Source organism: Calonectris borealis, chromosome 10 (assembly GCF_964195595.1).
Source record: "Calonectris borealis chromosome 10, bCalBor7.hap1.2, whole genome shotgun sequence".
Classification (NCBI taxonomy): Eukaryota; Metazoa; Chordata; class Aves; order Procellariiformes; family Procellariidae; genus Calonectris; species Calonectris borealis.
In genome coordinates, this window is record NC_134321.1 from 22,233,657 (window position 1) to 22,251,053 (window position 17,397).

A 17,397-nucleotide genomic window follows, 5' to 3' on the forward strand; every position below is an offset into this window, starting at 1 on the left:
AGGAGTTTCTGCTGTAGACAATTTTGAAAAGTTTAAGTTTCTCATTTTCCTTAAGTTTATTAGGGATAAATATAACTTTGTCTAGCCATAAAACAAGATATCATCACTTGCCTGTCACACAATTCAGGATTTCTTCAGCATGTTCCATGTTCTTAGAATTTTATTCAGGAGATAGGCAGGGAGGGATCTTCAGGATCTCCCCACTCCAAAAGAGGTTGATATTTGCTAAAGCAGAAGTAAGAGTATTTTTTCTAAATCGTGAGAGTAATCTGGAGACTATGGATTGACCTCCTTTAGTTATTTGTATCCATTTATAACAGAAAAGCTTTGTAGAAGTAAAAATCTTTGTTTTGTCCCGGTGTTAAACAGCTCTATGTATTTTCTTCTCTTCACTTTTCACAAATTTATTTATCACCATGGCAATTGCTAATAATTCCCAAATCAATCAATAGCACTTTAAAGGACGGAGCAGCTTGCAGCATTAAACCTTCAGCAAAACAAACAGAATTAATGACTACCTCCTGAGATGCTGAGGCGGGTGTCAAGAAATCCTGTCTCCTTAGTCTGCCTGGCCAAATCAGAACTTACTGTGTCTTATTGTATCAAAACTCACTGTAGCGTAAAATTTAGGATTCCATACTCCTAAACCTCCTCTGATGCTCCTTCATATAGTGCAGTCTTTCCCTTCCACCGCACCCCAAAGTTCCTGTTAAATCCATAATGCTTCACCCAGTGAAATCTGGCTGAGATTTGAAAGAGCGGGAAAGAAGTATTTTCCTCTTTCTGAAAACAGACCGCTCTGACTCCTGGTGACACAATAGAGAGGAAATCCCTGAATATAAGGTTTGTCACGTGTGCTGCTTCACAGCTTGGCTGTAGCCACGGGTGTATCTTGGACATTTCTGCTTACTGGGAAGGTATTGATTTCTGCTCCCAAGAAAGCTCCTCTCCAGCAGTTGGGCTTTGGCAGCCTCCCACATGCCGTTTAAAGCTTCGTAGCATACTCTGCGGTTCCCGTAGCCCCCAAATGCCTCAGAGGAGGGATCTTAGCATTTTCCACACACACCCTTTGATCTAAATTCATTACATGTGAGATAGTTCATGCTGATTTGGCTGGCTTTAATCCAATAAATTTTGACCCCACAATTTAAACTATAAAATAAAGAAATGTAGATTATTTTAAGATATAAGATCTTAGTTATCTCACCTCAGAAGATAGTAGTTAAAAACTGAAAGATTGCATGCAAAAAGATACAAAGCTAGAGTAGGATTGCATTTAACAAGTATATTCTTGTAAGAACTAGAGGTTTCAGATGTAAAACAATGTTGTTTCTTATACACTGTAGCTAAAGCTAGTCTGAGAAATGATCGGCATCGACCCACACTACTTAGTCCCTCCTACCGATGACTTTTACTCCCTACTTTCTTTTCATCCTGCTGTTTCTGTATAGTTGGACCTTTTCTGCTTCCAATGGAAGTGAAGGATGTCTCCTTTATTTTAACAGTTGGCACTTCTGCGGCATTCCTCAGTTAGCAAATTCCCATCACACTAAATGCACTTTGCTTTCATTCGCTGAACTCGACTGTTCCCGCATTTTTGATATTGCACAATTTTTCAAATTTTTGAGCAAAGCCAGCAAGCATCATCAGCTTCTGCTGAGGTCAGGTACACAAACTAATTCCTGCATCAGGCCTGGGAGGTCTGGTGGGTAGGAAGAGAAGGGGGAGCAGTTTTTTGAAAATGAAATAGCCAGTGCAAATTATATAATGGACCAACAGAGTACCCCGCTTCTGCTTCTGAACAAATCCCCTAATTTTCCATGCCAGATACAGTCATACATTTAAGCAAACAGAATTCTGAGAGCTGCAGGATACATCAGGAACTGGGTTTATAGAGCATTTTAAGTAGTGTACATAATAGATGTTGCGATTAAAAGAAAGAGTGGATAGAAGCGTGATAATTCTTGCTGTTCTACAGAATCAGCTGAATTGTTTGGAAGATGGTAATGCTCATCAGCAAGAATATTTAGAATCTGGATGAGACATTGAAATGTAGAATTGTTTGCAAAGTTCACATCCAACAGAACATCTGTAAAACTTACGATCATTTGCTACTAAAAAGCCAGCTTACATCAACAGTTATTACACTATAATTTTAACAGTTATTGCACTATAATTCTATGATACAATGAAGAGTAGAAGACCGTCTGCACCAGTATAGGAAAAATTTTCGCCTTTTGTGTACTTTCAACATTGGAAAATAAATGTGTTATTAAAGCTAGCACGTACATGCTGCAATCAAGAACCAGTAGCTGAGCAGGACAATCAGTCTGTAAATACTGGGTTTACACTCCAGTTGCAGTACCATAGTGAAAGCTGTGCTCTCGTGGTTTCATGGTGACTGGTACACCTACTACAAAACTAAGTATTTCTGTATTACTGACACTTTAATGATCTGACAAGAAACATACAAACTTCCTAATGTATGAAATAACGTATGCAGATATGTTCTTCCTGATTTTTCAGGTTGAACATTCAACTAGTGTAACCACCAGTAGGAAAGCATACATGTATTTCAGCCAGCTTCCGAGTGAATGTGAATTATGGTAGAATTCTACTAAAGTATCCTTCATATTCTCAGCATTCTAGACAGAAATTAACTTCAGTGGGATTTTCTGTAATAAGGTTGGGGGAGCAGCATTTTACAGGAACAAGTACTTAGTACATAGTACATGTTTTGACAAAGGTGCTCAACAAGAGCTTTAGGACATGCGTAATCCAAGACAATAGTTTTAAAATACCCACAATGTTTAAGTATTACATGTAACAACTCATCTGCTTGCAAAAATCCCTTCTAACTAATGTCAGAAAGTATAACATGTAAATGACTTTCTATATGACTATTTCTGGAAGGTTATTAATTAATTTCATATTGTCCTTTCCTTTCCTTTTTTATCCTATACCAATAATTTTATTATTTTAGTGTTGTAGCCATTCAACTGCTTTGTGACGGTCATTTTGTCATTCCTTGGTTTAACACTCTGCTTTCTTTTATTCCCCAAAACCATGGAGCAACAAATTATACCAGTGGCTGATATTAGAGAATCAGTACAACATTGTGTCTCAGGAATCTAATATTCTAGCTGTACGTCTCAAAAAACTATAAAGTGATTCTTTATCTATGATCTAGTATGGTACGCTTACATTGCAGGTAAGAATATGTTGGTTCTTAATGTTAGATCCAGTCATCACACCCCACTTCTTCAAGAAGGGTAAACATTTTTTTCTGTTTTAGTTTCTCTAATAGTTTTTCTTCTATATACATTTGATTAGAAGGATGAGAATTTTTAAATAACTTATTCTCATCATTGCCATTCAAGTTATGCAAAGTGTGCTTGCTGTGTAAGTAGAGTAATGACAGTTCAGGAATAACACGGAAGGATTAGAGAACTAAAATGAAGGAAAAAAAATCAAGGATGTTTAGTGACACTGAAGTATTGTTCTAGACACTTAATTTCTGCATACATAAACCTTGTTATAAAATAAAGAAATATACAGATCTTTATTACTGTTAGCTTCTTGTAGATGTCTCCCTCGTGCGATGTGCATGTTCCTTTGACCAAGTAGGTCTCAATGTAATAAAAACCCAAGAAATTGCAGTGTAAGTACAGCTTCTTACATTTTATAGCTTTGGGTGCTAGATTTGGGTCCATTTTATAGATTTGGGTCAGTTCCCTGGTGCTAGTTTGTGCATCGATATCTTCATATTTCTGTAGCCACCCTAGAGATTTGTAGTCAATTGAACAAGCTGAAGCCAATACCACTATTATTTCCCATACACTATAAAAAGGAATGTACCATTCATCTTTCCACACTGCTATAAATGCTACTCCCAGGGGAATTTTGAAGGGTGTCCGTTTGTGCCTTCTTGCGATGCAGTTGAGGGATACCTTATGCATCCCCAGGAAAAAAGTCCAGACCAATTTGTCTGAAGACAAGAAGGACAAAATATTGAAGTCATAATATTATTCAAGCACAATACAACCTTGTTTTTCTGTGAAGCTACAAGCTCTCTCCAGTTTTCTTAGATGGGGGCTGTAAGAGGTAACTTTGACTTTTAAAAGAACATGGTTTTCTAAGAGTTGTTCCCTGGAAGAAATGACCTTCTCTAGAAGAACCTTGTGGTTCTTCTTGTCTTTTACTGCTATCCTCCAAAGAACTATCTCCAAACTCCTACTAGGGAGCAATGAACTAATTAAAGAATCACTTAGCTAAAAGGAAGGGTTGTCAGGTTGATCAGGAGGAAGGCCAAGTTATTATTCTGTGTAACAATCTTAGCTATTCATTTAGGGTCTATTCTTTTCACCTCAATTGGAGCACTTAGCTGCCAAGCATCATTATGCAGAGACGAGCTGTAGAAACAAGAATTTTATTAACACATCATTGCAACATACAGCTTTTTATCTGTCTCACCAATTCTTGCTAATAAGACATCAAATTAAGGTCCATTAAAGTTTAGCTTCTTAAATAGAAGGAGGACTTTTAATCTTTCCCTTTTTAAATTAATACTTCTATAGTTTTAATACTAGAAGGAGCAGACACGTGAGCATCGTTCATGTTTCTGACTCCACTGAATATTATCTTTCATGATTCATTCCTGGAAAACCAAACCTCTGGGAAACTAAACAAAAGCTCATATCATGATGATGAATGCAGTAAAAGAGAACAAATGTAACAGAATCCTTTCAAGTGGCCTCACAGGCAGTCTCCCAAATATTGCTCAGAATGGAATGGGTGGGTGGCTGCTGCAGGTATCTTATTTCTACTTGCTTATTTTCACCCTAAGCTATATTAAAATTAGCTTCCAAGTGGTTTATAACCTAGAAAGATGCAAACCATTTGGATTTCATAAATAATATTTTCAGCCACTGTAAGGCAACATAAGAAATTAAGAAACAGAATTTGATTTTTTTTTTAAGTCTTGGTGTAATAGACACCATTTTTGAAGGTGCTGCAGTCTATCAAACTACTAAGAAATACACCACCAACTCCAGAGTATATACACTGTATAAGGTGTAGTGATACAGCACCAGCACTAAGTATGCTGTCTTTTACAGAATTCTGTATTCCCATATTCAGTGTCCTGAATAATACTGGCTGAAGTACATGAAGGAATACATCAGAAGGGAGCACAGGCAGAAGAAATCTGTACCTCATGCAGTATTTGTGCACAACTTTACTTAAAGTTGTGCTTTCTAGGAAGTGCTAGCTATACTACTCAATTTACAATTCAGACAGAGCTATGTCACTGACTATGGCACAAGTTTAATGAGCACAAGCCTCTAATACTGCACTTCCAAGTGCTCAGAAGCTAAGCTTACTTATTCTTCTGTCTTAATTATATACAGTTCCAAAATTCAGCACCAAAGACTGGACAAAGACATGAAAATACATTCTGTTAGAAATATTTGGTAACACCCTTGTCAGTGGTGTATCACAAATCATGGACACACTTAGATTGGCAGGGAGCTCTGGAGGTCCAGCTTGCTGCTCAAAGCAATGCTAACTGCAAAGTTGCTCAGACCCTATCCTAAAAGAAAAAAGGGAGGGAGAAGTTTTGTTTCTTACCATGTTTGCCAATATTGTAGATACAAGTCTCCTATAATAAACAGATTTTTAAAAACGCTCTAGAAACATAACTTTATCTCTAAATCGGGTGATTTGGCATAGAAATATGTGCAGGAGTGGCAAATAATAATGGCCATGATTTTTTTACATACTTAAGTGGCTTTCCATCCATTAAGGAATATCCTCTGTTCAGGTTAGTAAGGGAGCTAAGTTAAAGTCAGATGTCTCTCGTAATTTATGATCTGGTACTATAAGAAATTTTGAACATTTAGGAGTCTAAAATTACTCTTTTGGTGATACAACTAAGTTATAAGTAAGACCACATCTGTCTTTGAAGATTCATATTTCCAAAACAAGGAGCATTCCTACATTTCCTAATAGGACTTAATATAACTTAATTATTCCTAATAGGACTTAATATAACTTAATAAGAAATGGCTAAGAAGATACAATTCTAGGAAAAACCCAACCTTTTTAATTAAGATTTTTCCAAGTTTCTGATGCATTAGTGCTCAATTCATTAATATATTCCTTCATATGTGGGCTTCATGTGATAGAAAAAATTCCGTTTATTCAATGAACTCTTCTGGGCCTTTTTTTTGTATTTTGGAAGTAACAGATTTGATCCACTGAAATTTTCCAGACACCATTCCAGAAATAATGACATCAGCTGTTCTTTTAGACAGAAAAGTAAATGAAGTATCTAGTGACATAGTTAATGAAGAGGGTGAATTTGTTTTGCTAGGACACTAGTTTTCATTTGAATGGAGCAATAATTATTGACCTGCGTGAATAACATTAATATTTTGGTTTCCATTTTAAGAATAATTATTCACTAATACTGTTTTCACATAATATTTGTTTGCTGTATCTATTGTCAAAATACCTGTAACGTTTTAATTTTTAAATTAGCAACAATAGCACTTCTTATATGTGACCGTCTTAATGTTTTCTTGTGTTCATAATGAACCATACTTTATTAATAGGGGGTTGAATAGAGGTAAAATTCATTGTGATGTTAAATTAATTGTTATTTATAGATTAAACCAACCTCTTTCACATATTCTCTTCAAAGTGCCTGAGTTTTTCTCAGATATATTAACTGCATTTTCTATATATTTTTACACTTTTTAAAATCTACTATTTATCTCATACAATCTACTGTTGCATGAGTTTGCAACACCCAAATTCAGCTTCATCCAGCGATTTTGGTTGGACATAGAAATCACTTGCTTGGTTTGTTTTCATTCCAGATTAAAACAAGACCATATAAATTTGTCTGTAGGCACTAGATCCTTCATCTAGGAACGCTTGATTCACTTTCCCAGCTGTTCTTACTTTTTCTGCAGATGTTGTTATTCACCCACTACAAGAGGGACTGTAAAAATTTCCTAGCAGTCACCACTGATTTTCTGCTGTACTATCCCCCACCAACTTCTCAGGTGTGGTTACATTTTCAATTAGAAGTTATTCCTGCATCTGCTATGGAGACCTCAGGGAAGGCCCCGTGATTACTTCATATCCAGTCACTCCCTTACTTCTCAGAAATCACACCATCTCTTCTTACACCCCATTCACTCTTACATGACCTCCTCAAACTATTAGTTTTTCTTTATGTCAGTTACTTTCCCCACACTTAGAACTCTCAAATTAAAATCCGTATCAACCTCTGCCTTTACAGTCAAATTTTGCACCACAATTGGAGACATGCAGGTCCCACAAAAACAGCGCAGAAAGTAACACATTCGTAACACAGCAACACAACCCAGCTTCTCTTATTCACAGACCAAAGTAAATGTTTTTTCTCAGTCCTCACGCTCTCAAGCATGGACCTTCAAAAGTCCTGATTCGCAGTGAAATTCATTCCTCCTCCCTCTTCACTTACCAATTATCATATCTTCTGTAATTCATAGGCGTTTTTCCGTATGAAACCCATATATCATTATTCTGTCAGACTCCTGGGGCACTTCTGACTTGCAGGCTCTCTATCTGTTCCTTCATATTCCTCTTGTATTTCAGCATGCTGACAAACACCTTTTTCTTCCACTGTATCAACAGAGTTCTTTACCTTTGCCCTTCCTTTACCCTCCACAACTCTGTCTTTCCCAGCACCATTTGGGCTGGGTGCTCATAAAGCTCTAAGCTCTTTCTTAATCCTTAATCCTTAATGTGGTAAACATACTATCTAATGGAGAACTATGGCTGGACAATGGCAGTCAGAGTAGTTTCTCCTTCAAACATCATGATCCCTTTGCAATTACTGATACCGTATGGTTGCACTGGCTCCTTTATTAATCCCGTCCCATCTCCTCTCATGTTGATCAAACAGTCTCAGTCTTGCAGCCCAAATTTCAAATACTTGCCTTATCCACACTAGCAGCGGAGGGCACAGCCTAAAATACTCCCCAAAAGGTCATATCACTGAAAGGTCAGTGTTTTGTTTTGTCACAGTATTGTGTTGACTTAAACATGCTGCTGTAGTTTCTGTTACTACTGTTAATACATACTCTCAGTCTCTTACAGTTTAATACAAAGTTATGTTAACAATGCTGTGTTAAGTGCATTTCAGAATATGGTTTCTGGGTGATAAGAGAAATTCATCCCATAGAACTGGTTACTGAAATGTATATAAATGAAAGATAGAAGCAATACGAATTAAGTGACCGTAATTCGTAGCGACCCATGTTTTTACTGGCATCTGCAAAAGTAACATATTTGACTTTATAAATTACAGATGTCTTTTCTTCTATGAAATCCTCTTAGTGGGAAACTCCAGTATATTAAATAGCTGAACTAGGTACTGAAAAAAAAAAAAACCTGGCTGTGTTTAAATGATATTTTAAAACTAGTACAGGCTGTAAATAGACTATTTATAAACAGGATGCTTTGTGTATGTTTAAACTTTGTCAAGTCCTCTAAAGTGGGGGAAATGCTAGCATGACATTTCTGTTAGTCATTCACAGGTTTTAAAAACTGTTAGTGTTACCCAAAATATTTTTAATTCTTAAGATACATTTATATAAAACATTACTGATTTCTGATAACTATGATTAATTATTTTACTAGGAAGGAAAACAGACTGCATTTTCTTAAAGAAACAAAAAAAAAAGACAACAAAACCCACCCTGTAAAGTATTCACCTTGATCTTAGCTTCTGTGCCAAGGAACAGCAGAAGTGCTCTCTCAGCAGGGTTAGCGTCTATCCTTGAGGGCCACAGCAGCGATAACGTAGGCGAGGAAGCCAAGCCTCGTCTTAGCAGCCTCCCGCCAGGCTGGGTGTAGATGCTGTGCGCTGGACACCCCTGCCGTTCCCTCTCAGCAATGCAAGTGGTAAGAGCCCCTTCGGCCTCCCGCCACCTACGACTTCTACCCACCCACATTGCCTCTCAAGCCCAATCAGTTATGAACTGGACAGTGTCCTGCCATTGAACCGCTTTTAAGCCCTGGTAATCTTTTACTCACTCAGCTATTCAGTGACATTGCACTTTGGGATCAGTAGTTTTCTTGGTAATCTGATGCCTTACTTTCTCGTTTTACCACTTTGGCTACTATCTTTGTACTTCAGGAAAGCACCAGAGCACATTATAGCTTATCATCATTCAAGACTTGGCATCTGACTCAGTACTTCTTCAGGGTTAGGTTCAGCATATCTTTGGCCAACAATATTTGTCCAAGTATGGCAACAAACAAAAGTGTTTTTACCAACATCAAAACCTGTCCAAGTGACAAGAGATTGTCAAGGGCAAATGGCGATGGTTTTTAAGGTCGTATGTGTTTGAATCTGCCTCAATATGTGAATAGGGCAGCTGTGCTTGAAAATACTGTCTTCAAGAAATGTAAGATCTTCTCTACTGAAGTGGACACGAAGTTTTGAGCAACACCTCAAGGCTTCTCTTTTTATCCTTAGCCATAGAACTACACTTTTCCCACAAGTTCTGGTAAACAACATGGCAATATCTCCTAAAGAAAGTTTATATGTAAACTTGCAGTTATACAATACTTAAAAATAGAAATTCAGTCACAACCCAGTCCTCCAGATCTTAATCCTTCTAATCCTTTGGCAGGACCTTATTTTAGGCAATTTGTTTCACAGTCATTCCAAATTTTTTTTTTATGTAAGTGAATTGTAAAACAAAGTCTTTGCACACTTGTGAAACAGAACTGTTGCTTCTGTTGTTGGGTAAGAGGAGCGTTAATATACACCTGATAGTGAGAGGGGCAATATTTTTTAAAATAACTGTTATTAAGACCTGCCTTCAAGGGGGGGCATATTTTTAGACTGCAGACATAACTCCCTCTCTGAAAATCAGATATTTTGCAGCAGACAGCCAAACATCCAATGTCCTTCACACTGACATCAAGACATTCTAACATTCAGTCATTATTAACACTTCAAAGTCCTGGCCACAGTATCTGGCACATATGGTTGCCTTCTCCCTCCAGGAATTATGCATATTATTCTTGCAAGAAAAAGCTCATGATAACATGAAGTAGCTCTTTAAGCATTACAACAATTTTAAGAAATAGCAATAACTCAGCGGACATTAATACTAAAGTAAATGCACAAAAATTTTGTATTTCAAGAGCCACACAACCAGCAAGATTACATTTTACCCGTTTAGAAATAACAACTCGTCTTGGTTCAATACCTTTCTTTCAATTAATTAAAAACATTGTTTATTTTCCACTTTTATATGTATATAAAAAAATATGGTAAATTTTGTAGAAATTTTCTGTGTAATTATTAAGCATTTCTGCAATACTGTTGATGTGGCCCAAGAGTAGAAAAACATTCATTCATTTCTTAGGAAACATTTGCTCTGGGCTTCAATTATTATTTCATTGTTTAATTTGGGGTTATTTTAAATCGGTTTAGCTGTGAAGAAGCTTAGAGGAGACATCCTAGAGCTGAAAATCCCAGAACAAGTGTTGCCAACATTTTGGTTGCCAATACACAATGGCAGTGTCTCTTGTAAATGAACAAACAGAAGAATAATGTAAATGCTTTTGGGCTTCAAACTAATCTCATTATTCGAACAAAGTAGTCTTTGTCAGCCTCAGTAAGAATTTCTATAGCACTTACCATATTTTGAAAATCCTCAAGCTTAGGTAATATTATTTACAATGCAGCTCATTCCCAACTGCTGTGCAAGATGAAAGATTACATTCCAGTGTTAGAATGAACATGCATGTTCTTTTAAATCCAAATGTCTCTTTAAATATCCAATTTGTGTGTCTAATCCCTAGAAGCACTTGAATATCTAAAGGAAAGAAGGTAAAACTGTGCTCTTTGTCTATAAAGGAGATAAAGTCTTCGGTGCGGGTTGATGGATTGAGAAGAGTTTTGTTTTCCCCACTATATCCCTTCCACTGCATCAGGGATCCATACAATGCAATGCACTAGCTTTATGCTCATGATCCCTGAGTCGCCCCTACAGAGAACAAAATTCTTCCACCTTGTAAATATTTGCAGAATCAGGTCTTATCACAAAATTTCAGTATCTTCCCTTCAAGTACACAAGCTGGGTAACCTACAAAAATAGCTCAAGGCAACAAACCGCAGCTGAATGCCCACCTGAAGAGATGGGAACCAACCTCTGCAGCCAAAGTAGCCCTGCCTCCCAACAGCAGAGCTCTTTCTAGTCCTTTCGCTAGAGATTGGATAGGAGTGAGGGAAGGGTAAGGTTTTTCTCTGACCGTTAGCGCTTACAATTGCCTGTGGCAGCAAGAGTCCTCCAGCACTCTTTTGACTGTTGAACCTTTTCGGTCTTGTTTCATTTACCTGCAACAGAGAAGAAGAGATGCAGAAAGGTGCACTTCTGCAAGTACTAAAACACCCCCGTAAAACTCACTGATCCTTCTGCAGTTGTGCAAAACCCATGAGGATCCCTTACTAATGACTCCTTCCTTCTTCACCCACCACCACTGCTCTCTCACCAGCATAGCTTATTGTCGTGTCTAGTGCATGACTTGCCTGCACCAGTGGGAAATCTTGTGTGAGATTTGGCAGCTGGACAGCTTTTCACAGACTGAAGGTTCGATGGACACAACTCAGTTTGTACAAAGACTCTGACTGGGTCAGATATAATGCCATCCATACAGTATTTTACTGCTAATGTAGTCTCACTGCTTTATCCCTCACAGCCTCTTACTAATTATTAATACTATTGTTGGTATTGTAGGCCTCAGTCACTTGTGATCCATACCTATGAGAAACACGTGACATGCCTTCACCTTTTCCTGAATAGCCTTGATGCATGTTGAAAAAGGATTGCAGTTTCTCAAAAGTGAACTAAATCCCTTTATTGTTGAAATAAGAATGTCCAGTGCCATTGTGAGTAGTAGCTGGGGTTATTGCGTTACGCTTTTACTTCCCCCAAAAACAAACACAGGAGCCAAAAGTAGATACACTGTAGAAATAACAAATATTGTGTAGAAATAACAAATGCTTATAACCCACTGAAGTGAACTGAATTCAGTATTAGTTGTATGCATCTGAGTAGCTGAATTAAATAATTGCTGAACACTGTTAACCTGCCACATTTAGAATGGAAATGTGCACATTTTTATTTGCCTCTCTGATATCCTGCTTTCTTTGTAGAAATTCGTACTTCTTTTTTGCATCAGCTGCACTGCAGCCACACTGCTTTTCAAAAAAGCATATCAATAATAACAAGGTCTTATTTAAAATTTTTCATTAATCAATCCAGCCTTTCCTTGCCGAAATCCAGCATCCATTTCCATGTTCTAATTCAGCTGATGGTATGAGCCACAAAAACACATGAGAAAATCTTCAGAAATGTAGCTTAGACAGAAGCGCAATTACTTCTGATTTTCGGCAGACCGCTGAATAGCCTAAGAAACCTCATTTTCCATATCTGCTATGTGCTTCCCACAGGAGTCATGTTCCCCAGAGAGCGTGTGCCCAAGTCTCCTACGGAACCTGTATATTGCTTGAAGATTGGAAAGGGACGGCATTGTAAAGTTGCTGTTCTCTTCCTCTGCTGACCCATATCCTGCACTCGGGCGTTTTTCTGATATAACATATACCATTTCTACAGATCTTGTTTGACTTTTGTTAAAAACAATTAAGTAAACAGATGACCCGACATTCTACACAGATGCGGAATAAGTTTGCTTTGGTGCCATATCAATAGCTGATGTATTGTGTTATTTCACAGGTCATGGACTGTGCAATGCCTCTGATCGGTGAGCATCAGACTGAAGACAGGCAACATATAACTGATCTAGTCGTAAGCAAAATGAACCAAATGTTGTCCAAAACTCCTATACCATCTCCTCAGAGACCCACTGCCACTCAGCAGCCTCAGGTAGGAAGCTTTTGTTTGTAAAATAGAGAATCTTATTCTATAATTTTAGCTCAAAATTTTCCTCAAAGAATTTGGCTGGAAAACTATGCAGACATACCCTGAACTACAAGAATTCAAGAACTTATCAACGTGTTTTGTAGGTTTTTCATATTTAAATGAGATTATCTCCAGATATAATCGAGTAGTTACATCTTTCAGTTACATCTGTATAAAATATCATGGAAATAATAAGAAGCACTGTCATAGACAATCTTCGCCCTGAGGATGTCAAAAAGAATACTACGACAATAGTTCTTGTTGTTCTTGTGAGAAATTAATTACGTGATAATCTTTTTTTATGTGCTGCAATTCACGAAAATACCTTTCAAATCTAGGAAACTCCTGAAATATGCTTAGCATACTAGAAAATTTGTGTCAAAGGTGGCAAATGGATGTGTTTCACTTATTTTATCTTACAGGGCCTGATAGTTAAAAGTGTGGGGATGCAGAATTCTGCCCCTGGTCTTGCTGCCTTTCAGACTTTGGAAATCATCTTTGTGTTTCCATTTCCATGCTTACAAAATATGAACTTTATTTTATTGATCCTTTCAATAACTTCTAAGAGTGTGGTATTTTTGTAAAAGGCTCTAAGAACATTAAAGTTTTGCCTTTGAACTGGAGAGAGATGGATTGGACGGGTGGACTATCAGATGGATAAGGTTACAGTCAACAGCTCAGTGTCCAAATGGAAACCAGTAATAAGTGGTGTCCCTCAAGGGTCTGTACTGAGACCAATACTGTTTAATATCTTCACCACTGGCATGGGTGGTGGGATCGAGTGCACCCTCAGCAAGGTTGCAGATGACTCCAAGCTGAGTGATGCAGTCAATACGCTAGAGGGAAGCGATGCCATCCAGAGGGACCTGGATGTCAGGGTCCTGCACCTGGGTCATGGCAGTCCCCCAGTATCAGTACAGACTGGGTGATGAATTGATTGAGAGCAGCCCTGCAGCGATGACTTGGAGGTACTGGTGGGTGAAAAATGGGATATGGGCAGGCAATGTGCACTTGCAGCCCAGAAAGCCAATCGTATTCTGGGCTGCATAAAAAGAAGCGTGGCCAGCAGGTCGAGAGAGGCGATTCTTTCCCTCTGCTCCGCTCTGGTGAGACCTTACCTAGAGTACTGCATCCACTTCTGGGGTCCCCAACACAAGACAGACATGGACCTGTTAGAGCAGGTCCAGAGGAGGGCCACAAAAATGATCAGAGGGATGGAACACCTCTCCTATGAAAAAAGGCTGAGAGAGTTGGGGTTGTTCAGCCTGGAGGAGAAGGCTCTGGGGAGACATTATTGTGGCTTTCAATACTTAAAAGGAGCTTATAAGAAAGATCAAGAAAGACTTTTTACCAAGGCCTGTAGTGACAGGACAAGGGGTAATGGTTTTAAACTGAAAGAGGGTAGGTTTAGGTTGGACATAAGGAAGAAATTCCTTACGATGAGGGTGGTAAGTCACTAGAACAGGTTATCCAGAGAAGTTGTGGATGCCCCATCCCTGGAAGTGTTCAAGGTCAGGTTGGTTGGGGCTTTGAGCAACCTGGTTTAGTGAAAGCTGTCCCTGCCCATGGCAAGAGGGGTCAAACTAGATGATCTTTAAAAGGTCTGTTCTAACCCAAACCGTTCTACAATTCTATGATTCTTTGAAAAGTGCTATATAAACGCTAAATAGCATCTCTTACGTCTTTATAGCCAGGCAGCGGGTCTGATCAAGAGCAGCATTATCAGCTACAATTTTCATGTGCTTCTGTTAATATACTGAAGGAATAAACCATGACAATACATTCTGACATAAACTATTAAGGACTCTGTACCAGCACAGCTCCATGGTAATCAGTTAAGCAACAGAATAAGCCAAACTGTAATACAGGAATTACCAAGCCTAAATCAAGAATCTATTTTTACTTCCAGTAGGCTCCATACCAGGTAAACAATTTGAAAACAATTTTGTGGCATACCTCAGACAGACTAGTTCTTGAGGCAGAATGACTAATTTGTTCTTCAAATATATCATCATCCTTTAAGTTATAAAAATACATCATCCCACATAAAAAAGTGGTGTGGCTTCTATTTATATTACAGCGACTTGAAACTAAGCACAAAATTGTTTCAACCACGGAACCACATACAATGGAGAAGTTTCCATCCAACATAACTCAAGTCCATTGTAAATGGCACTGAAAAAGAAAGACAAGGAAGGGAAAAAAAAAAATCACCTTATGCCAAAATACAGTTTCTTTTTAGGACTAGTTAGCATATATTAAAATGAAGCAGAGTCAAATTTAGAGTTTCCCAGAGCATACAAGTCAATATAAATAAAAATTTAAAACAGTAATAGACATTATTGTAACATTAATAGATTCACAGTCATTTAGAGCATTTGATATTTCACATTTTGGGGGAAAAAAAGTAAGGTCTAGGGTAGGCGTGCTTCCCCAGATTTTAAAGAAGACAAGGGAGGAGAAATGTTTATGGTTACTGGTGTCATTCAGAGAAACTGGTTATCTGTTGTAGGTAAATAAAGTTTTTACTCATTTCGAAAGAAAACTGCCTATGTAAGTCCAGAATGAAAATAGGACACAAGGAATATTTTAAGAAAGTTCCTAAATTCCTCAGTCATTGCTGTCACTATCATGTCCACGAAGAGGTTTTTTTCCTCTTAAACGAAAAAGCTTTGGATGAATCCAGAGATAATATTTGCTGGCTAGCTGCTGAACTTCTATGAGATTTCTACTTAGTTTAGGTTGCTGAAGAATTCAGCCTTCGCTAATGGCAACAGGATGTTATTCAACATTAATCTTCTTTTCCTTATCCTATCCTTAAATTATGGAATGCAGCTTACCAAAATCAGAGATATCCCTTCAGAATATTTGCAATATTTATTAGTTTTCCTCTCAATTAATCAGGCTGCTTCCTTAAAATTTGCCTTGTCATATTATCCACCAGTTTAGGACAGACAAAGGGGATCGGAATTTCTACAGGAGATACTATTTGCAAATACCCATTAATCTTCCCAGCTTTAAGGGAAAATCATGAAACAGATCTATAGTATTTAAAACAGATACCTCCTCATGTGTAGTTAATTTTTAGCTAGGTTGTTTTCCTAAGAATAAAATCAGTCTGTTAAAACAAGCTGTCCCTTTCATCTTTGAACAGTCGTCTTCTCTAATCTGAGAAATTATTTCCTAATCTTGAGAAATACAGTCCATTCATTTGTGGGGCAGGGGGATACTGCATATTTCTGCAGGTCACATAAAATGCAAAGCCAGTAATTCATCCCAAATCAACTATGTGCAAATGTGTGTGTGGTCTTAGAAACCACATAATTTCAATATCAAAGAGTAATTTGTGTGTTTTGCTACTTCCGCTTTTAAATGAACGGTTTACAGTCAATAGCGCAGCTCTAGATGTGCGATGTTTTGAATTCCCTTATTAGCTGCATGGGTTTTTCAAAATTATTTATCATCTACCCACTACTGTGGCTTTGGGTGCATCGCACATAAAAGAATGCTTCAAGTTATAAATGCCCACAATAGTCAGTACTATTCCAATTAACTATCCATCAGAAAACAAATCAATGATTAGGAAAATAAGTCTTTGTTTAGAGCTATGCAGCCAAATCTTGATGGAAATTATTGGCCTTGCAATACGTGCTGAAGGCCAACAAAGTGCTCTCTGTCGGAGTGCCAGAAGGAGCAAATTCCACAGGCAGGGACTCAAACAACTGTCTTGCTTATGTTGAAACCTCAGATGTGCAGAACCTGTGATTCTTAAACACATTAAATCTATAATCTGAGATACCAGATATATTGAGAATTTTTAAATAGGTATTTTGTATATTGCGTATTTATTTATTTATCTATAAACACTTGCACGGGCTCTATAACAAGTTCTGCTGGTACACAGAACGGCAGAGAACCTGTGAAGGAGAAAAGCTACAGTTTGCAGCTCTGTGTGTTGCACCTCACACCACCCGACTCTGGCTGCAGCCAACAAACTCTCTCATGCTTTTCTCTTGTGGTCCCAGGCTACAGTTTACTGCATACCTGCGACAGCATGATTGAACCGTACTGGGGTGGAAAGTATTCTTGATTACAGGATTCAAAGCTTGCCAGTTTTGCTCTTACCAAGAGCAAAGAAAAGCAAGAGTCCCTGGACTCAGAGAAGTTCTATCCGATATAACTACATATGGTCAAAAAACTCTTTCCAAAAATTAAGTTGTTTCTATTTAATTTAAAAACATGACAGCTTGTTTTACTCACAAATATGTAATAGAACTTTATCTAGGAATATGATTTTAATAGAAGTTTTCCATGAGACAAACCTGCTCTACTTTCAGGCAATAAAATGATGGAAATCTGAATTTCCACCTTTTGTAACCTCTTTGAGTACATTTGACAGATC

The 17,397-nt window shown here is 37.8% G+C and overlaps 1 protein-coding gene across 1 annotated transcript in view; it reads left to right on the forward strand.

Annotated features, from left to right (window-relative positions):
- Positions 1-17,397, forward strand: part of SYN2 (synapsin II) — a 192,635-nt gene that overhangs the window by 156,419 nt on the left and 18,819 nt on the right. Inside the window, exon 10 of the mRNA XM_075159387.1 lies at positions 12,810-12,959. Within this exon, the coding sequence (XP_075015488.1) occupies positions 12,810-12,959 (150 nt within the window). The remainder of the gene's footprint in view (positions 1-12,809; positions 12,960-17,397) is intronic.